Source organism: Diabrotica undecimpunctata, chromosome 8, assembly GCF_040954645.1.
Source record: "Diabrotica undecimpunctata isolate CICGRU chromosome 8, icDiaUnde3, whole genome shotgun sequence".
Taxonomy (NCBI): domain Eukaryota; kingdom Metazoa; phylum Arthropoda; class Insecta; order Coleoptera; family Chrysomelidae; genus Diabrotica; species Diabrotica undecimpunctata.
Window position 1 is genome coordinate 64,065,842 of NC_092810.1, and position 23,953 is coordinate 64,089,794.

The following is a 23,953-nucleotide window of genomic DNA, read 5'->3' on the forward strand; positions in this document are numbered from 1 at the left end:
GGTTAAAAAACAGAGTATAGATGTGTTATACTCTAGGAGACATGTTGCCAAACTTAAAAAAAGTAGTTAGAATTAACAAAATACCAACATTTTCCTAATTCTAATCAAAACATAATAGTAGGCCAATAACTAGCACATGGCCAACAACTGGTGCATTTACCCTATATACTCTGAACATTATTAAAAGTAGCAACACTGATGCTGTCATTTGTACAAGATTTAATATTTCTGTTTTTTAATATACAATATTGATATTTTTAATATAATTGAGCCCTTTTTGTGATTGTCTTAAAATAACTTCACAATTTATTTATTACTGAATTAAGTTCAATAATCCACTACATTCAAGGCACATAGCAATTAAGAAAAAGAAGAGAAAAAGGTAATGACGTAAATGTGTCAACGAATCAAAAATGGCCTTTTCCGGTTCACGCCGTCGTTCAGCAAGAGCTTGTGATTTATATTTTTGAAAAATAGAGAGTATTCTCTAATATTTAAGGTAAAAATTTGGTTTAATATTTTGAGGATTCCTAACGTTATTAACTTATCTTTTCTAAATATAAATTTTGGTGTTGTAAGTTGCTAATTTTTGCTACTTTTAACACGTGTTTAGTTGTATTTAATTTTGAATTCATTGTAGTTTACATGATGAGATTATATTTTCTGACACCTCTTGGCAGAATAATTTTGTTGATAAAAATAATATTTTATTAACTGAAATACTGAAGACTTTTCTTACAAATTATTGTTTGTGGAATCGTATTATACATTTTGGTCTGTTGTTTGTAGGACAGTATGGAAGACGATTGGGCTACGGATAACCAGAGTGGTGCAGTTGCCGCCCCAAAAATTGCAGAACTACCCGAAATCAAATTGTTTGCTAGATGGAATTGTGATGATGTCCAAGTTTCAGACATGTCCCTTCAGGTACAGTTTATATTTCTATTCAGTAAAGGTTATGTTTTTGATAGTTAAGAACATGCTGAATTTAGGGATTTGAAATGTTTCTTTGCAATTGTGAGATTATTTTTATTATTATTTGATGTATCAAAAATCTTCGACAATGTACTGAAAAGAAAGAAAATATGAAAAATACTACATGCCTTGCAAAACTGACTTGCATGTCTAATCATCTACATTTCAATATTACTTGAATCTATGCTACATATTTGAAAACAAAATTAGGCTGCAACACATGTCCTTATTTCTCTACACATCTGCTTTCTGATGCCATAGCTGAAACTGGTATTCCAATCTTAAAAAACCTATATATATTTATGTTGTCCACATTTCTTAAATTGTACTCTTAATGGTCACTTTCTAAAATTGTATTCCTAAACAGTTTTGAGTTTTGATCTAAGATTTTTTCACATTTATTTTAAGTTAAATATGCTAATTTTAAAATTATTTAGGAAACCACAGCTTCTTATCTTTTGGCTGTACAACTATTTGAAGTGAGACAGTGGAATAATTTAATTTTCTAAACCTAATTTTGTTAGCATGTAGTTGGCTATAAGACTTGCATTTATTTTTTGTATAAGAGAGTGTGGTATTATATTATCTCTCATTCTGGTTTTACAACCCTGTGTGGGTCCTAAACCCTTCAAGAATTTCTCTCCAGTTGTCTCTATCCATTGCTTTCCTCTGCCAAGTATGTATTTCCATATTTCTCATGTCTTCATAGATGTTAGCAAGTAACCTATCCTAATTTGGTTCCATCTGCATTAGATGCCCTATCCATCTCAGATTTCATACCTTAATATGTTTTATAATATCTGGTTCCTGGTATATTCTATAAAGTTTGAAGTTGTATTGTCTTCTCCACACTCCATTTTCATTCACCTCTCCATGGATTCACCTTCATACTTTTTTTTTTTTTCGAAACATCGTAACATGTTTTCATTACCTTTCGTTACAGTCCAGGTCTCTGAACCATATGTTAGGACTAGGCGTATTATTGTTTCGTAGAGGTTTACTTTTGTATTTCTAGATATAACTGAGGATTTAAGAATCAGATTCAGCCCAAAATATCATATGCATGTAAATTTTGCAGTTACACCCAGGTACACAGATTCATTCACTGCTTCGATGATATCATTTTATGTAACAAGTGGTTGTGTGCTTATTTTCATATACTTTGTTTTGTTGATATTTATTATGAAACTCATTTTTGTAGCTAATTCTTTTAGTGCTACATACGCCTCTTGTACAGCATTTTCCTTTCTGCCAAAAATATTGATATAATCAGCATAGTTAAGGATTTCCACTGATTTATTATATATTGAACCAGTGGTTGTGATTTGTGACATACATCTAGGAGAGAGGGTCTCCCTGTCACAGCCCTTTATTTGTTTTAAAAAGTTCCCTCTTATGTGTACTGCTTACCTTATTTATCTCTTTCTTCTTCCTCTGTATTAAGTGCCTGGTTAAAGTATTTCACCCATCTATTCAATACATTTTTGCATGTGGTAAAAAATCAACCTTTCTATTGTATTTCTTACATTTCTTTGTAAAATCCTTACATGTAATACGGAACCATAAACTATATTGTTAAAAATTTGGACTTTTTAATACCCTTCCCCCTTTGTCTTAAAGCTGCATTTGCAGTCCAGTCCCTCCCTCATGCTGATGTCACAACTACAACTCATGACCCCCCCCCCTTTTCCGTGATTCCTTAAAAAATTCAATGTTATTTCTGGATTTTTTCAAATTAACTACTTATAAAATTTTATTTACAAATGTATCATAAGAATAATTAAGATAAGTTTTTTTTCCCAACCATTATATTTAGACAATCACAGCAAATTGAAATACACCAAACGATGTCAGATTTGCACTCATATTCCCCCTCAGTCCTGTCATACACCATCGCAATAAGCAAAGTTCCTCTCTCTCTTCTCTATGTAGTAGTTTATGGATGTTCCCTAATTTTAGTGGAATATTTTTCTATTGCTAGCAGTCATGATCTTTCACATACTTTTGGGCTTTTATATTTTAAAAGTTATATTTTTTGTATGAAAAGAAAATAATTTAAAGCCAATCATGATGTTTGTAATGTTTTCACATTTTTTAGAATGTGAATGCTATATATTTGTTATTGAATTAATAATTAACTTTTTTCAGGACTACATTGCAGTTAAAGAAAAAAATGCAAAGTATTTGCCCCATTCAGCTGGTAGATATGCTGCAAAACGATTCCGTAAAGCACAATGCCCAATTGTTGAGAGGTTAACAAACTCTCTAATGATGCATGGACGTAACAATGGTAAAAAATTGATGGCTGTCAGAATTGTTAAACATGCCTTTGAAATTATCCATTTACTAACAGGAGAAAATCCACTACAGGTAATAATTTTATAAAAACTAATAAACTCCTTAGCCATGTATTAAAAACAATTTGAGTTTTGGTTAGAGACAATAAAATTTTTTTTAATTTCAGATTTTGGTTTCTGCTATTATTAATTCAGGACCTAGGGAAGACTCTACTCGTATTGGTAGAGCTGGTACTGTAAGAAGACAAGCTGTTGACGTTTCACCTTTGAGAAGGGTTAACCAAGCAATTTGGTTGCTCTGCACAGGTGCTAGGGAAGCTGCATTCCGTAATATTAAAACTATTGCTGAGTGTTTGGCTGATGAATTAATCAATGCAGCCAAGGTGAGATTATTTTGATATATTAATATGTTTGTCAATAACTGATACCATTATCTAGATGTTCACAAGTTATTATAATTTTACTCAACTTTTATATTGAAATTCAAAATTTCTAATAGTGAAGTTAGTGATATCACCAATCACCAGATACAAACTGATGTGCATTGCTCCCTAATGGATTTTAAAGTACAGTGAAGTGAATGTTAATACTTTTGTCAAATCAACAATTTTAGATCTTTAGGTTTCTTAGAAGTCTGATAAGAATATTGAAGAATATTTATATACAAAAATAATAAAAATTGTTATACTAAGAATAGATCAATAGATTCACAATTGATTAAGGGTGGAGGTATAAGCTCTGCGATATTTAACAATATTTATAGATGAACTAATTCATTGCTTAAAACAGTGAAAAGTCTATTCATCGGACATAGACATTTACAAAGAACAGAAATCTCAGATGGAACATTCACTGATGACATAATAATGGTGGTCAAAAGTGAGAACCAACTACAAAAGAATCTAGATAGAAGTAATGATTGTAAGTGAAAAAATACAAGATATATTAAATATGCAAATCGATGGAATAAACATTGAACATGTTCATACTTTACATATCTAGCACTAGACTTGGAAAATTATGGTAAACAAGAACTAGAACTAAACAGTAAAATTGATAAAAATAAAATTAGACTATGGAATGAACAAAGCTTTTGTAAATAATGAAGAAATTTCTAAATAAACAAAGGGAAGCGTTAAAGATTTCACACAAATGGATAAAATAAGAAACGCAGAGACAAGCTAGAACTATGTGAACTCTTAAATCCAAAGAAAAAGATTATTTGGCAGGGGCAAAGAATAGGTGATTCCAGACAAGTAAAACTGATATGGCAAATGAGAATTGAAAAAAAAAAAGAAGGAAGGAAGACCAAGACAGACATGGGACAAAGCTACAGGAGAAATATTGGAAGCGAGGGAAGCAACATGGGCTGTAGCAAGAAATCTGTCAAGTAAGGGAAGCTCAAATCTAAAGAAAAAGATTATTTGGCAGGAACAAAAAATAGGTGATTCCAGACAAGTAAAACTGATATGGCAAATGAGGATTGAAAAAAAAAGAAGGAAGGAAGACCAAGACAGACATGGGACAAAGCTGCAGGAGAAATATTGAAAGCGAGGGAAGCAACATGGGCTGTAGCAAGAAATCTGTCAAGTAAGGGAAGCAACATGGACCATAGCAAAAAATCTGTCAAGCAGTAGGAAAAAATGGACAACATTTTTACATGAACCAAAAAAAATCAAACTCAATTGTGAAATAATATAAACCATAACTTGATCTATACTACTAAGTATTAGAAGGGGGGAATAGCTCAGTGGCTAGGTACTAGCTTACCAAGCTGTTGGCCCAGTTATATAAGTAGTCATTACCACTAAAACCTGAGCCAGAAGGTAACACAAACGGAAAATGTACAATAAGCCTATTGACTTTGGTATGACCAGTTATAATTTTGGTATGACCAGTTATAATTAATAACAGCATACAAAATAAACCGATTGGTCATGTAGGGACTCACATCTTTAGAGTATCTACAATACTTCTATCAGATTCTTTAAGTATCCAACATAGTGATGTGCAGAGGAAAACTGAGACAAAACAAACTCAACAGTTAAATGTCGAAACCTCGTAAGTCAAAAATTGGTCATTTTTAAATTTATGAGAATTTGGGTTGAAAATATTGTTCTGAATGTTCTGGCAAAACCCCAGATTCATGAAAACTATGCATTGGTATGTTTTTTTTTTTTTCAAAGAAATAATTAAATAGATAATATGAAAGTAAAAATATGTACTAAACATCGAAAGTTTTTTCTCTCTCCTAAAAAATTTAAAATTTTTGACTTACGAGTTTAGACTTTTAACCATCGATATATGTATTGGTCTATATTTTTATAAGATATATTTTTTAACAATTAATAATCAAGGTACATACACTAAATCATCATACTTTGTTTCAATAATTGTTTAATTTTAATTGAAGTTCCGTCAATACTCATCTATTCTTTGTTCTAGGGATCATCAAATTCTTATGCTATCAAAAAGAAGGATGAACTTGAACGTGTAGCCAAATCCAACCGTTAAATTTATTTCTCATTTTATATTTTATTTCCAATAATAAATATGGATAAAACTTAGTTGGTTATTTAAATATATATTGATACTTTTACTTAATCCACATACAGGTTAAATATGCCTATCTAAATTAAAAACTTATATGAGGGATCTAATTGCAAAAGTTGCCTTCTGTTCTTTTTGAAATTTGACAGAAACAGAAAAAATAAAACATCTGAAACAAAAATATTTTATGGTATTTTTTACTTTTATTGCATAATAGTCCAGTCGTCAGAGATTTGACCCCTAAAAATAATACAAACAAGCTGAATTTTGCGAAGAATATCAATTTTAGGACCCCAAAACAGATGCAAAAAATTTACCCCCGGCTTCCCCCTAAAACTCCTCTCGTGGAGGTTTAACTGTACGCCGTAGAAAAAAATGTTTAAGAAATGTAGCTGAAATGATTTTGAACAAAAATGTTAATTAGCATTTTTTCTGTAGAATGGACCATTTTCTCAGAAACAACGCTTGAAGCGACCGGCGATTTTGAATGTCAGTTGCGCGCGCGAAATCAATGCAAAATATAATGGGTATCAATTCGACGGTAAAAATTCCATCGATCTGTCGATAGGATACCCTGATCATTTGATCAGGGTATCCTATCGGCAAAAATCAAAATGCGTTTTAAAGGCGAAGACTGCATCTTTCTTGTACAATTTTGCCATTTTTTACAATACTCGTGAGATCAATAAAATTTATCACTATAATTGAACGGTCATAGTGAAATTTCGATTTTTAGAGACCAATCTTCAAAATCTAGAGAATAGAAAATGATTAACAACCTTAAAAATAAAAATCTGGAGAAAAAAAGCATGAAACAGATCAGAATGGAGAAGAATCCTGGAACAGGCAAAGACCCAAAAAGGGTTGTCGAGCCAGTGATGATGATGATGAATCTTCAAAACCTATAACATGAAATTTCAGTGATGATGATGATGAATCTTCAAAACCTATAACATGAAATTTCAATTGTGTTGTGTCAACAAATATGAGGCATTTGAAATATAAAAGGCAGAATGTAAACTTTTACATCTTAAACGATCGCACGTCACGGTAAATGCCTCCAAGAATGGTTTTGAGTGTAATTTGTAGCAGAAGATTGGTAGTCTATTTGCGGCAAATTACAAAAATTGCGTACAAAAGCTACATTCTTTAAAACGGATCTTGATTTTGGTCAATAGGACAGTCGGATCAAAAGATATCGAATTTTTACCGTCGAGCTGATATAAATTTTGTTAAACATTGATTTCTCGCGCGTAACTGACATCAAAAATTGTCTGAATCATAATTCCTTATACTTACTAAAATTATATAAATTCCCTAATTTTATGCAATTTATCAAAATCATCATCATTGGTGCTACAGCCCTATAAAAGAGCCTCGACCTTCCCAAGTCTATTACGCCAGTCAGTTCTATCCATTGCCAACTGTTACCAGTTTGCTGCGCCTATTTGTCTACCATCCTCATCTACACCATCCCTCCATCTGAGTTTTGGTCTACCCCTACTTCTACTTCCCACAGGTTGTGACATAAGGATTCTTTTAGGAGGGTTGTTCTTCTGTGATCTTGCCAGATGTCCTGCCCATCTTAGTCTTCCTATTTTTATAAAGAATACTACGTCTTTGCCACCAAAGATATATCTCGTAGTTCTTCTCAGGATCCTTCGTTCAAATAAAAGCAGGAGATTTTCATCTGCCTTGGAAATGGTCCATGTCTCCGACCCATATGTCAACACTGGTTGTATAAGGGTTTTGTATATGGTTATTTTTGTTTTTTGGCTTAAGTTTCTGCTTCTCATATGTCTACTCAGTCTAAAATAGCATTTGTTTGCTAGGATTATTCTTCGCTTGATTTCTTCCGTCATGACGTTCTTCTTGGTGATCAGGGAGCCTAAGTATGTGAATTTGTCCAACACTCCAAAGGTAGAATTATCAACCGTGAATTGGTGGCCGATGTTTCTGGGTCTATTGTTGGGTGTTGATGCCATAAAACTAAGATAGTTTTATTTTCATTTACTTGCAGGCCCATATTTTTTGAGGCGTTTGACAAGGTGGTATACATTTCTTCTAGCTTGCGTGTTGTGCGGGCAACTAGATCAACATCATCTGCATATGCCAAAATTTGGGATGATTTATTAAAAATGTTTCCTCTGCTGTCTATTTGGGCATCCCTGACCGCCTTTTCCAAAGCTATGTTGAAAAGGAGACACGCCAGCGCATCTCCCTGTCGCAGCCCAACATGCGTTTCAAATGCCTGTGATTGTTCGCCCTGTATTTCGACTTTGCAAACAACTTTATGCATTAAAGCCTTAACCAATCTTATCAGTTTATCGGGGATGTGGAATTCATCCATGGCTTCATACAATTTATTTCTTAGGACACTATCATAGGCCGATTTAAAATCTACGAAAAGATGGTATGTGTCGATATTGAATTCATTGGTTTTTTCCAGTATTTGCCTTAGCACAAAGATCTGGTCTGTTGTTGATCGACCAGGCTTAAAACGACTTTGATATTCGCCAAGAAGCTCCTCTGAATATTCACTCAGGCGACCATATAAAATACTTGAAAATATTTTGTATGCTGTATTAAGGAGGGTTATTCCCCTATAGTTTCTACATTCTAATTCATCGCCCTTTTTGTGTAGCGGGCAAACGATCCCAATACACCACTCTTCTGGGATTTGTTCCTCATTCCAGGCTCTCAGTATGATTTTATATATATGATTAGTCAGAGTAGCACCTCCACATTTAATAAGTTCCGCGGGTATACCATCACTTCCTGGAGATTTATTATTTTTTAGGTGTTTTATTGCATCCCGTATTTTCTGAATTGATGGAGGCTCCAATGGTGTATTGTTGTTTGCTCCTGGGGGTGGTTGATTTGGATCTTCTACTTCGATAGTATGCAGTTCTTTATAGTGTTTCACCCACCTTTTCAATACTTCTTCTTTTGTATTGAGTATATGCCCCTCCTTATCCTTACATAGTCCGATCCTTGGTTTAAATTCTTTTCTTGCTTTATTTAGATTTTTATAGAATTTTCTTGTTTGATTTTCCTTTTTTAATACCTCAAGTTCTTCCAATATTCTATTTTCATAAGTTCGCTTTTTTCTCCGATGGATGTACTTCTCTTCTCTTCTGAGATCTTTATATTTTTGTCCTTTTTCTCGGGCTCTTCTTTGCTGCATCAGTTTATATGCATTGTTCTTTCTTCTTGTAATGTCCTCGCACTCAGCATCGAACCACTCATTGCGTGGTGGTGGTCTTTGCGGCCCTAGAATGTTATTTGCTGCGTCTTTAATGTAATTTTTACACATTTCCCATTGTTCACTAATTGTTAGATTCTCTTTGGTTATGTATTTAGTTTCGATATAGTTTTGAAACTTTTCTACCGTTTGCGGGTTTTTGAGGAGTTCAATATTAAGGCGCCTTGTCTTGTGCCAACTAGAAAATGATCTGAATCAATATTGGCGCCTCGATAGGTGCGGACATCCATAAGGTTGGAGGAGTGTCTAGCATCTATGATCACATGATCAATTTGGTTGTTCGTTAATCCATCAGGCGAGGTCCAAGTCCCCATATGGATATTTTTTGTGTAGAAAACATGTGCTTCCTACGATCATGTTCTTTGAGGCTGCGAAGGTGACTGCTCGGTGTCCATTCGAATTAGTATTATTATGGAGACTATATTTACCAATGTGCAGTAGATATATTTCTTCTCTTCCGATTTTTGCGTTCAGATCACCGATTACTATTTAATGTCATTTCTGGGACAATTGTCATATGTTCTTTCTAATTCATCATAGAAATTGTCTCTTTCTTCGTCTTGCTTGTCCTCTGTTGTGGCATGTACATTAATAAGACTAATATTAAAAAACTTGCCCCTGATCCTTAAGCAGCTCATTCGCGGATTTATCGGCTTAAAATCTATAACCAAGTGCTTGACTTTATTATTGACTATAAAGGCTGTCCCAAATTTATGTCTGGTTCTATGGCAACTATAGTATATATTGTAGTTTGCTTTTTGGATTATGCCATGGCCTGTCCATCGTACTTCTTGTATTGCAGTAATATCAGCATTATATTGTGCTAATATGTCACACAGTTTGCGGATGTTTCCAGGTTCATTAAGTGTGCGAACGTTCCAGGTAAATACATTAAGATCATTATTCAGGTCCTTATTTCGTTGCATAGGTCGTCGTCGAGATTTCCGTCCGGCATTTTTGACTTTCGATTTCGTAACTATAGGGTTTTACCGGGTTGGGTAGTTAACCCAACGCCAAAACCCCTTTTCGGAGGGCCATTTCACCCACTCTCGTCAGTTCCCGACCCAACTTATCAAAATTTATCAAAATACCAGACTATAATTTCAAATACCTAAAATAATTTTAATCGAATCGTCGCTTCAACCATTGTTTCTGAAAGAACGGTTATTATCTTGGCTACATTTTTATTAAAAATATTTTTTTTTTGTATTTACTTTTTTTTTCTGTTTCCCCCCTCTACGAGGGAGGTTTTAGGAGAAAGCCCGAGGGTAAAAGTGGTAAACTTTTTGGCGTTCTAAAATTGATATTTTTGGAAAAATTCAGCTTGTTTGTGTGATTTTAAGAAGTTCAGTGGCACTTTCGTCTCTGACGACTGAAGTAAATAAACTCTATTAAGAAAATATGTTTGACCATTCTTAAAGTTTGTTATCTTCTGAGAAACGGAAGAAATTAACAATATTATTGAAAATAATGAGTTATGCTTTCAAGCTTTGGAGAATGTGCGTTTTTCAATATGAGTTATAAACATAAAAGCCATTAATTAAACATGGATAACATACTATAAAAATTCTAAAAAAATTGTTCGTTCTTAATTGTATTTTTTACAATTATGGTTTATGAATAGTAGTAGGGAATAGTCCTTTATTTCTTCAATCTCCACCTAAAATACACTCCTCCGAGCATTATTCTGAGCAAAGTCTTCTATCACTGTAGTGTAATCTGTCTTTGCTGCAATTTCAGATTTTATACACAAAATAGACAAATTTATCATCATTAATGGTTGATCTCAAATAGTTTTTTACCCTCTTTAACACATTCACTGCCTACTACTATAATAAAGTCGCAATAGCGGTGTCGGTTAGAATAAAATCGAAAAAATGTTGTTTAACTACTATAAAAACACTGTTTATTATTATACTTTATTAAAAAATCTAAGTTTTCCTGATATAAGAAAAAACACCTATAGGTGTAGACGGTTCCTCTAATGAAAATTTCATTGCCAGTGCCAATTACACCTATAGGTGATTTTGAATTTATACGAACATGTATTATTCTTTATGAAAAATAAAAAAACATTCAACGCAAAATCCTGGTGAACCATCACAGGCATTACACACTTACATAGTTGCTGTTCTCTTCTTTTGAGTTCTACAAACTTTACACTCTTTTCTTGCTACTCTTTTCATCTTCTTCAATGTTTGATCAGTGCTTTATATTCTTCCTCGGTAATTTTAACAATTTTTTGTAATTCGTGTAGGGTTGCAGTAGCCTTGGGGTCAACTTTTGGTGGTAAGAGTGATTCTAAAAGGGCTAATCTAAAATCGTACATGTTCTTCTTTATTTGCCCTGAGTACTTGTTGAACAGAATAGCCGAATTTATTACACTCATTTGTAATATATGGATAAATATTTTTTTATACCAGCGCAATGTTTTTCGGATACATGGATAGTATGACTGCATTTTCTTTTTATATTTAAGGTCCCAGTGCAGTAAGTCTCTTTTTGTAAAAGGTCTGAAGCTAACTCATAGCTATTATAATAACGATCCATATAAACCGAATGTCCCCGGTGTAGCCTTTCTTGTAACAAATATTTAACTACTTTTGAGGTATGACCAGTTCCGCCCAATGCATCCTTTGACCCACTATAAATTGTAAATTTTTGGACTAATCCGTTGGGTCCGTCAGCATGTAAAGTTCAGTGGCGGCTGGTGTGGTAAAATTTTGGGTAGGCCAATCCAGCAAATTACATAGCTATGTGTAATCAGTAACGGATCAAGAGGGAGGGGTCACGCGGTCATGACCCCCCCCCTAAACTAATTTTTTAATGATGTCTCTGTTCATTTTAACTTCTGCGTTGTATCTAATTTTTGCGATTTTTGATTTTTCATCTAGCAAATCGCGAACAGAAAACGCCCTCTTCTGTACATCCTTAAAGGACAGGAAATTACTTAAATGTTCCTTGCAACTGGAATGTTTTTTTAAGGAGGCAGACATATTTTTTAAATCAAAGTATCCTTCACAATTCTATACACATTTCTTATTAGAAAATAACAAACACGGCCAACAATATAGTCTGTTTTTCGTAATACTTCCAGACAACCATTTGTAGACATCATACCAAGAGCAATTAAAAGTACGCACCTTTTTCCCATCTTTTTGGTCAATACGCAATGTTGGAGTAGGCCTTTCATTCATAATAATTTTTTTTCTGTCAATTTCAGTTCTTCTAGATAATGGCGATTCCAATAGTGAAACAACAATGTCCAAACACTCAATATCAACATTACTATTACTGCAACCTGGTAAAGCGTCATAAAAACTCATTTTTATTTATAAAACAATCTCACATAATATATAAGTTGCATACAATCAGGCGATATAGAAATCACGCAAATGTGATTTTTTTTTCTTCGAATTTTACGAATTTTTTTAAATATATTTGAGCAACCGTGCAATTGTTTGCAATTGTGTTGTTTATTTAAAAATATGTTACAATTATGGATTATGTTACATATTTTTTTATCATAATTTAAAAGAAAATTTACATTACAATTCGATAATTACGTTACAAGTGACAACGATGGTCATCGTAGGCCCGATCGTCTGGTGCCTAAACAGCAAGCATAAACACGACAATAGAAATCGTTGTCCGGCAAGCTGCTTAACTTCAAACGCTTTTTGTACGGGGATCTTATGTGAGCTGGGTCGGCCAGTTCCGATCGGGCCTATTAATGATATTTAAAATGCCTGAATACGATTCGATGCTTTCTGTGGTAATATAATAACTTAATTGTTTTAACGGACGCTAATGTATTGACTGATTTAGTACATTTAAAAGTTATTTACATGCATTAACATAATATTTAAATATATGTTTTTCAATTTTAAAGCTCTTAAAATTATTGGGTAGGCGTATCCTGCCTACCCCCAAAAGCCGCCACTGGTAAAGTTTCACCCCATATTTATGTTTCTTATTCTTAATATACTGGGAGAAGATTAAACATCCTCGCCATAACACCATGGACTCATCAAGAGAAAGTTCCTTTCCAGTGTTGTAAATAGCCTGCATTTTATTATTGAAATGGTTCATGATGGGGCGTACTCTTGCTAAACGATCTTCGTTATTTTCTCCAACAGGTGAGTGCAAACATCTCAATATCAGTAAAAATCTATTTTTGGACATAATACTCGCCAAAACAACTTCTGTAGAATCGATGTGTCTTCCAGTAGTCGGTTAATCTAGAATATTGAACTGTCCCTGTAAGCAGCAGCAAGCCAATAAATGTCCTCAATTCATCAACTGTCAGATGTTTCCAGTATGTAATACGGGATTGTTCACGTGTCTGTTCTCCAAAAAAAAGATTGACGGCATACTCGTTAGTTTGCTCTACAATTAAATTCATTATTTCTTGATCAAAAAATAAATTAAAAAAGTCAACAGGATGTTTTCCAATCATATTTGGAACAAATGATTGAGTTCCCGCAAACTTAATTTTCTTTAGAGCTCCTTCATCACTCCACGTCGTGTTTTGATCACGAATTTTTTGCTGTAATTGCGTTCTGTATGTCATCAATTCCATGCTCGTCATTAGTATCACTCGCACTGTCTGTTGTATGTCCACAATATGAGAAAGGTGATTCCAGTTCAAGAAAGATTTTGCGTTGCTCTGAGATTTTTTGCGACTGGTGATAGTTTTAAAAGTTTATCTTACTTGTTCAAATTTTCACTACAGACAGTATTCACCTGCGTTTTTGAAGTATGCAATGCATTATGCCAGGTTCTGCAGGATTAAATAAAAGTAGGTATCTATAGTTATTTACATATATTTTTATTTGTATTATCAATAATTATAAAGTCATTCTTAACTGAAACTAATAACTAATACGGTGATTATCAGTAATCATTGTTACCTGAAACTACGGTGAGGATTGTATGGTAGGTACAAAACTGCTGCATTGCTGTGGAGCTGTAGCTGAGTTGTCTTCAATCGGATACTGTGGCGATGGATAGTAGTTTGGTAAAAGTATAGAAGATGGGGGATGGGGCATAAATGTGATCTGAAGATGGATGGGATTCATAAGATTCTGAACAAGAGTCTGCTTGTGGGAGTTTGGATGTGCAAGAGAAGCTTGTCGAAGAAAAGAAGAAGAAAATGTACTTTGTCGACTTCCCCGTTAATAATTAATTCAAAAAAGTTAGTCCCCTAATCTATTCTATATTCTTTTACAGATGCCAAAAACACTACAAGAATGGAAACAAATAACCAACTACTTTCATACAAAATGGAATTTTTTCACTGCCTAGGGGCATTAGACGGTAAACATGTACTTATGCAGTCACCAATGAACAGTGAAACAGAATTTTACAATTACAAGCACACCTTTAGTGTAGTTTTCATGTTGCTAGTTGATGCTAATTACTGTTTTACATTCGTCGACGTTGGATGTCAAGGTCGTATTAGCGACGGTGATGTGTTTCGTCATACCTTTTTATTTAAAAAACTTGGCGAAAATGCTTTGACGATTTTGACACTACCTAACTACACTCACACACCTTAGCCATATGTATCTGCGTTTTGCTTTAGGGACTCATTTATTAAAACCATACAACGAACTTCATGAAAAAGACAGCGATGACAGAATTTTCAATTGTCATCGCTTGTCATGTGCTCGACGTATTGTTGAAAATGTATTTGAGATACTAGCATCGGTTTTCAAAGTTTTTAGAGCACCTATGCTACTTGATCCAAAAAAAGTATCGATGATAGTCATGACATGTGCCTTGCTATACAATTATTTAAGAAAAAGTAACAATTCTGCCACATTTTATTTACCACTAGGTACTTTTGATACGGAAAAGGAAGGTCAAATTTTGCCTGGCACGTGGCGTCAAGATGACCAAAATATGTCATCTTTCGTGCCTATCAAAAAGTTATCAAGAAAATCTGGTCTTGAAGCTCAAGAAATACGAAAAGATTTTTCCAAATACTTTAAAACAACAGAAAAGATTTCATGGCAAGACAGTTATTGTTGAAGTCTCATAATAATAATATTGTATGATATTAATAAAAAGTTATGATTGTAGTTAACTCAGTGTGTGGTGTATTTCTGGGTTCATATATGCCGTGTAAAAATCTGGCCATTTTTTCGAACGCAAACCACGTAGCCTATAAATTTCTACGGCGTCGGATCCAGTTCCGGATGTAGCCTTAACTTTTTTAATAAGAGGCCGAAATGTGGCCATTAGCGACTCTTTTTTCAGTTCATTTATCACTGGATAGATATGTTATTTTGTGTTCTTTTCCAGGCATCATTACCTGCATTCCGATTTTTATGTTCTTTATGTTTGGTTATCCAAATGACCGGCTCATTTTCATAAACATCAGGAAACTGCAACACAACGTCATTTGTCCACTCCATTTCAATTAAAAAAAAACACACACACAAATAAAACGTCTGTACGCTCCTGAGGTCTTTGAAAACTAAATGAATAGTCGCAGTAACTGCCAATTATTTATAAATTTCGTTTGAGCGCCTTTGCAAGTATAGCTAAGTATGTACTTCGCATTCGTACAAGTGTACGAATAATCGTGATCCCTTTGACTCGGGTGACTTTTAAAAGTGTAAAAGAAAAAAAGTTTAAAAGAAAACCAACGAGTGACAAATAATTGTACGAGTAACCCACTCACACGACATGGCAAGTATACGCAAGTGACGATTCTCCGCTAAGTACACGAGTCGTTTGAATCCGGCTTAAGACTTTGGCAAGCATCGTCCCTGGCCGACCACCGAGTAGTTGGTAGATTTTTTAGTGTTTTTCCTTTATCGATCTTGGCTGTGAAACGTGTCCATCTTTTTGTTGAGCTTGTAAAAAACACATAATTCTTGAAAGATCATAAAAAATTACAAGCTTCACTACAAGACTCTGCTGCTGATATCTCAACCAAACTTAGTGAATGAGCAGCACAGGGTATAAACATTGCTAAATGGTTCTCATGAAAAACCATCAGGTAGAACATATTTGACAACAAGTGTTAGCTGGTCAATGTAAGATACATCAGGAGTCGAGTCAACTACAACGCTAAAATACTTGTTTTATACAACGCTTGTTTTAACTCCTTGCATATTTTACTCTTCACTCTCTCAGCCATTATTTTTATTATTTCGTTACATATATTAGATAATAGGTAAGGTTCTGACAGGACTGGAGCCACGATTTCCATGTCTTAAAATATGTTTTGCCAAGAAAGGGTCAAATTCAGCAATTAATTCCAAAACTATCAAATAGTTTCCATTTCTTCAGAATCTATTATACTATTTACCCCAGAACTTATTATACTACCCCATGAGAGCTAGATCTCTTAAAGAGCCCTGGTGGCAGCAACTACTCGGGTTAAAATATGACGCCAGTGAACGGTTTCGTCGTCAAGTTGTCCCAAAAGTGTTACATCTATCCTATTGGGAGCAATGCTTCTTGCTTTTAAATCAACGATTGACAATTTATGAGCGGGCGAGGTCTCGTGAATACTGACATGATTTCCGGCGTTTTTCCAATCACTAAATCCACCTTTACTGTCAAATGTGGAGCATCTGTTTTCGGGATATTTTACATTTATAAATAGATTTTTATATTAATGTTTAAAAATTTGCCGCCCCTGGATATTTTTTCGCCCTAAGTCAAGGTCTACTCGGCCTCATGGGGAATACGGCCAGGGTACCGATCAAAATTTAGCGATGTACGGTTCTTGGTTTTTTTGAGAGTAGTTTACCATGCCTAGAGTACGAAGGCGCGCAAATTTCCATGAACTGAGCGAGCTTGATAGGAGGCGGATAGTTGGCCTAAGATAAGCCGGATATTCTTCTCAGAAAATTACGAATAGAGTCAACAGAAGTTTAGGTATTGTGTTAATATATCGAGCATGGCGACAAGAAGGCCTATCACAAAGATCGAGGGGCACAGAGCGGCACCCAAGAGCAACAGAGCTTCAAGATGGTCGCTTAATGTGGATGGTTCTAAGAGACCGCTTCTCCACTTTATCATTTCCGTTTTACCTTTTATATATTAAAACACCGAAAAAATTCTAAAATCTTTTTGTGTTGCTTAGATTGACAATATAGGTAAGCATTCTCGAGTCTGTTTATAATAATTTTAATTGCTATTTCGTTTGATCTTGATTCCGCCTATATATTACGCAGGAAATAAATATGAATCTTTCCACTCATATTGGTGGGAAAGTGATGAGGGGAAGATAATGATTTTTGAGGATGATATCACTCTTCGATGGGCTAGCGGCGATAGCAGTCAGTTTCATAGTTTAGTCAGGATTTTCTTAAAATTCGTTATAGTTATTCGTTATTCATTTTTGTTATCGGAAATTCGAGTGAGCGGTCAAATAGGAGAAGCAGATTGACTTCAGAATGGTAGAGTTGGGTCTCGGTAGATGGTTTCAAAACAAACCGGCAAAATTTTTGTTTAATTCCATGAATTATAAGGAAGTGAATGTAATCTCAAAATGCTATTTGGCAATCTTTTTAAAGTGGGATAATCACCGGCCTGTTGCTGTGTTACGGGCCACGGGGTTTGAAAAACAGCGTTTCCGTGGTTTTAATGTCCCACATGGTTTTAAGTAAAAATTAAGCAGCCGAGTTTTGAAGAATACTTATTGTTATCATCCAAGATAACCTTAAGCCCAGTTCGATGTTTGACCTCACCAAGATTTGTCCATTTTGTGTCTCCAAGGGCCATCCAGATCATTTGCAGTTTGTGTGAAACAATTATAGAATGTCATAAACATAAAATTGTACATCACACTACACTACACAAGGACAAACACTTTAAAATTTTTTAAAATAGGCGAAGCTACATTATGTCGGCCTCAGGAGAGAGAATTCTCTCTAATAAGAGACCTAAAAAATAATAAATCTCCAGGAAGTGATGGTATACCCGCGGAACTTGTTAAATGTGGAGGTGCTACTCTGACTAATCATATATATATAAAATCATACTGAGAGCCTGTCATGAGGAACAAATCCTGGAAGAGTGGTGTATTGGGATCGTTTGCCCGCTACACAAAAAGGGTGATCAATTGGAATATAGAAACTATAGGGGAATAACCCTCCTTAATACAGCATACAAAATATTTTCGAGTATTTTGTATGGTCGCCTGACTGCATATTCAGAGGAGCTTCTTGGCGAATATCAAAGTGGTTTTAGGCCTGGTCGATCAACAACAGACCAGATCTTTGTGCTAAGGCAAATACTGGAAAAAACCAATGAATTCAATATCGACACATACCATCTTTTCGTAGATTTTAAATCGGCCTATGATAGTGTCCTAAGAAATAATTTGTATGAAGCCATGGATGAATTGCACATCCCCGATAAACTGATAAGATTGGTTAAGGCTACAATGCGTAAAGTTGTTTGCAAAGTCGAAATACAGGGCAAACAATCACAGGCATTTGAAACGCATGTTGATCTGCGACAGGGAGATGCGCTGGCGTGTCTCCTTTTCAACATAGCTCTGGAAAAGGCGGTCAGGGATGCCCAAATAGACAACAGAGGAAACATTTTTAATAAATCATCGCAAATTTTGGCATATGCAGATGATGTTGACCTAGTTGACCGCACAATTAAAATAAGAAAACTAAGATAATGGCATCAACATCCAACAATAGAGCCAGAAACATCGGCCATTGATAACTGTACCTTTGAAGTGGTGGACAAATTCACATACTTAGGCTCCCTGATCACCAAGGAGAACATCATGACGGAAGAAATCAAGCGAAGAATAATCCTAGCAAACAAATGATATTTGGGACTGAGTAGACATATGAGAAGCAGAAACTTAAGCCAAAAAACAAAAATAACCATAAACAAAACCCTTATACAACCAGTGTTGACATATGGGTAGGAGACATGGACCATTTCCAAGGCAGATGAAAACCTCCTGCTTATATTTGAACGAAGGATCCTGAGAAGAATATTCGGTGGCATCTGTGAAAATGGTCTTTGGAAAAGGAGGTACAACTACGAGATATATCCCAGATATAAACATATATTTGGTGGCAAAGACGTAGTATCCCTTATAAAAATAGGAAGACTAAGATGGACAGGACATCTGGCAAGTTCACAGCAAAACAAACCTCCTAGAAAAATCCTTATGTCACAACCTGTGGGAAGTAGAAGTAGGGGTAGGCCAAAACTCAGATGGTGTAGATGAGGATGGTAGAAAAATAGGCGCAGCAAACTGGCAACAGTTGGCAATGGATAGAACTAACTGGCGTAATAGACTTGGGAAGGTCGAGGCTCTTTTATAGGGCTGTAGCACCAATGATGATGATAATTGTTGGATAGGCCAAAATTGACGAAATGCCCCTGAAGATGCTCTAGGAAGCGAAAGTACTTGGCCAAGTTATAATTAATAAAACTGTGCTCGATATCTGCCTTTTATTTGATCAAAGTTCATTTATTCGAGTATTCAACCTTATATCAAAATAGTTTTTGTTAAATTTTTCTAAGTAAAATAAATTAAGATTTGCTTTCATGACAAATTAAAAAAATGTAAATAAGTATAAGTTGTATGGATGATCTAATTGTGATATTTCGGTTTTCTTTTAAATAAAGTTAACCTTGATAATTAATTAATCAATTCAGAAAAGTTTGATATTTCATTTCGACATAATATGACAGTCAGTATTATCATTTTTCTGTCAATTGGTACATAACCAAAATTTTAAATTATGTTTTGTTAAAATGTTAAACTCAACGTAAGTAATGTTGATCAAAATTAGGATATTTTAATTTATAATAATTGTTAAAGTTGCTACAAATAGCGCCAATGTAAGGTTTGTGGATAATTTTGGATAATTTTATTTGTAATAACTGTTTATGTGAAATAATAATAAATATGTAATGTTTTTCTTTAAACCGGGAGTTTAAAATTATTTTTTTTTTAAATATTTTCACCCTTAAAATTTTTTTAGGAAAGTAAAGCCTTTCTCTCTAACCAACAAGAGGATTTTTTTAAACGGCGTCCATTTTAAACAGTTTAGGAATCTTCTTGTGTATTGCTACCCAGGAAATCTCTGTAAGTATTTTGTGATTTCTTTTTTTTGTATTTAGTTTCTCCAATCCATCAGATAAAGAAACCTTTATTTACGACCTCAGTAACTGTTCAGTTCCCCCTTTCAACCCCGTATAAGCAATTATATATTGTTACAAGTGACACCCAACGCGGTAGGTAAAATAAAAATTGCTACAAAGTACGGTACTCGGGAGATAATATGCGGGATATTGTTTACTTAATTTTTTTATTGAAGGGAAAATATTTGGTAAGAACCCTGTTATACCAGCACTAAAAACGTAGAGTTAGCAGCGCCCCTTAACAGGACAATGACAGTACCATGGAGTAAATTATACTAAGGGCAATGTTTTTAGTATAATTTAGTCCACGGTAGTACCATTGTCAGGTTGGGCCGACGCTAACAAGCCGCTGCTAACGCGACGTTATTAGCGCTTGTGCTCGTATAACAGACCCGAGAAGATAACATATTTCATGACTCCATAACTTAAGAACTTCGTTTAATGCGACGGCTGATAAAAATGTAGAAATGTAGAATTATATACGAGCCCTAACAACTATATGTTGGAACAAGCAGTTATTTTGTGAATATAATGCAAATTTACCGAAATTCTTTTATTTTCATTTTTTTTAATTGTTAATATAAAATTTACAACATAATATTTTATATTGTATGGAATTATTTTTACACTTTAATTATATATTTTAAGTTGATTACTATTTAATTAGTGTGGTAGCCAAAAAATGCTGACAACTCAGACTGCTATTACAACAATTTATGATCATACAACCGAACGGCAGCTATACAGAAATCGACTAAAACCTTGGATTAACCTCTCAGCTATCCATTTAATTTGACATAAGCGAAAGCTTTGGCGAAGATATAAACTTACTGGTTCCCTTGATGATTTTCTTGCCCACCGTAATTTTTCTAATCGAGTCAAACAATCTTTGCTAAAGTTAAGAACAGAATTTGAAGAATCTATCTTTGCAAGTGGTAATAGTAAAAAAGTTTATGGGTACATTCGTACATCTTTATCTTCTAAAGTCTCCATATCATACTTCAAAAAGCTGACGGGTCTTTATGCTCTTCGAATAACGGAATGTTTATCGTTATTCTTTTCTCAGGTTTCTACAGATGAACCTAATGATACTATTCCTCAAATAATGTGCCCACGTTTGTCTTAAACTCTTGACAATATATCTTTCACACCGGATGAAATTAAACATCATTTAAGGAAACTTCTAAATAATTAATCACCTGATTAGACGGACTCCTTTTTCCTCGAATAGTGTGCAGAATCTGATCTCTCATAATGAATGCTTCTTTTAATCAAGGTTCTCTCCCCTCGTTCCGAAAATTGGCATCGGTTACTCCTATATTCAAGAAAGTAAATAAACTTGATTGCAATAATTATCGTCCAATCAGCCTGGTTCCTGTTGTCGGCAAGGTCATGGAATCGATCATTTCGGAAGCTATGTCTGAGTTTCTTGTCAAAATGTCATCCCTCACCAACAGCATGGCTTTATCAAAGGTCGTTCAACGATCACCAACTTACTTCATTGTGTAAATGATTGGTCATTATCTTTAAACAATCGGAATCCTGTTGATGTAGTCTACTTGGACTTCTCCAAAGCTTTCGACCGTGTTCCAAAACGTGGATTACTAGCTAAATTTAATCATTCTAGTATCCGCAGAAAGTTAAACATTTGGATTCAAGATTTTCTATCCGACAGATACTTCAGGGTTCGTGTTGGGAAAGACCACTCACTAGATAAGCCAGTCAAGAATGGAGTCCCACAAGGAACAGTACTTGGACCGCTACTTTTTTGTGTCTACACTAGTGATCTTTCGCTCATTGTATCCAGTAAGGTTTCCATTTACGCTGATGACACGAAATTATATGTGAATCCAACTATTAACCGGGGTTTCCTGACCCGGGAAACTAGTACCTGTTTAGGGTCCCTTGTCCAGGGTTACGGATGAAGCCCACAACGGCAGCCACGGCGGAGAAGTAAAACTTCGGTACGGTGCGGTTGGCGTAAGTGGCAACCCTCGATTTTAGGGTTGATATAGAATCAAGTCAAATACTGGCCAACGGTTTGAGGAGCTGGTAGATGTAAGGGCACTCTTTTGTCCTGAGATAGAGAAATCTATCTCGAAGGCGGATGAACCAAGGAATGGTCAACGGCATAAGGGTGCAGAAGGCAACGGGGAACCACTGCATTAAAGACTCGTAGAGTACCCCTAGAAATCATCATGACAGTTAGTGACAAGCATCACCGTACATGGTGATCAGATGCATTCCGGCAGGGGGAGAAATAACAATGATGACAGGGCTCCTCAGATGGTTAACCAACGAAATCCCTGCGCACTAAAAATACAAAATTCAACTTTTAGAATAGCGACATGGAATGTTAGAAGCATGTATGAGCCTGGTAAACTAAGGAACATAGAACAAGAAATGATGCGACTTAAGATCGACATATTGGGAATAAGTGACACAAGATGGCTCGACTCCGGCGAACTAAGTACAACCAATGGTTGTACTTAGGATGGACTTTTCTACTCTAGTAGTACCGACAGCCAACATCGGTATGGAGTAGCAATTAATGTCAGTAAAAAAGTTGCAAAATCAGTTGTAGGCTTTATACCAATATCGGAAAGAATTATGCTAATACAAATGATGACAACACATGGGAAATTAAACTTTATTCAGATTTATGCGCCAACCGCCGATAAAACAGAGGAAGAAATTGAAAAATTTTACGATGACCTTCAAAACACCCTACAAAATACAACATCTAGATATATAACAGTAGTCATGGGTAATTTTAACGCCAAAGTTGGAGAAGGGAGATGTGAGTCTACTGTAGGACCATATGGACTCGGTGTTCGAAATGAGAGAGGAGAACGCCTTATAGAATTCTGCCTAGAACATAATCTTGCGGTAATGAATACTTTCTTCAAACTGCCTAAATGACGCCTTTACACTTGGAAATCGCCAGCTGACAAGGTCGATAATTCGTTAGAAACTAAATTGACTATATTTTAATAAACCACAGATACCGAAACGCAATACAATCGGTGAAAGCGTACCCAGGTGCAGACGTGGCGTCGGACCACAATCCTCTTGTAGCAAAATTCCAACTTCACTTAAAAAGGATACAAAAAAGCTACAAAAGTGATAAACTGATCATACAAAAATTAGAATCAGAAGATGTCAAAGAAAAACTGAAACAAGAAATAAATGCAAACCTAGAATCCATACCGGAATCAATTGATGGTGATGTAGAACAACAGTGGCAATTCTTTAAAAATGCAATTATCGAACCAAGTCGCAGAGAACTCACAACAACCAGATGCAAGAAAGGAGATTGGATGACAGAAGAAATCTTGGAAATGATGGAGGACAGAAGAAGGCAAAAGAATATCAACATAACTCAGTATCAACAGCTGCATAATCAAATAAGAAGAAAAATAAGAGAAGCTAAAGAGACTTATTTCGCTGGAAAATGCCAAGAAATAGAAGACTTACAAAACAAATATGATAACTTCAATCTCCATAAGAAAGTTAAAGAATTAGCTGGGGTAGCAAAACAAAAAACCTCAAGCATACTATTGGACAAACAAGGAAACATTTTAGTGGAGACAGAACAAAAATTAGGAAGATCGAAAGAATATATAGAGGAATTATTCCATGACCAGAGACAGGAAAATATATATGAAGATAATCAGAGTAAAGACGAGGAACCTGAAATAACAAAGTCAGAAGTTAT

General features: G+C 34.8%; 1 protein-coding gene across 1 annotated transcript; it reads left to right on the forward strand.

Annotated features, from left to right (window-relative positions):
* Positions 1–343: 343 nt before the first annotated feature.
* Positions 344–5,839, forward strand: LOC140447636 (small ribosomal subunit protein uS7). The gene is made up of 5 exons (XM_072540396.1): positions 344–499; positions 790–927; positions 3,124–3,345; positions 3,440–3,655; positions 5,718–5,839. Exons 2-5 carry the CDS (start codon positions 796–798, stop codon positions 5,784–5,786), a joined length of 639 nt encoding a protein of 212 aa, XP_072396497.1. The 5' UTR covers positions 344–499; positions 790–795; the 3' UTR covers positions 5,787–5,839.
* Positions 5,840–23,953: the final 18,114 nt, after the last annotated feature.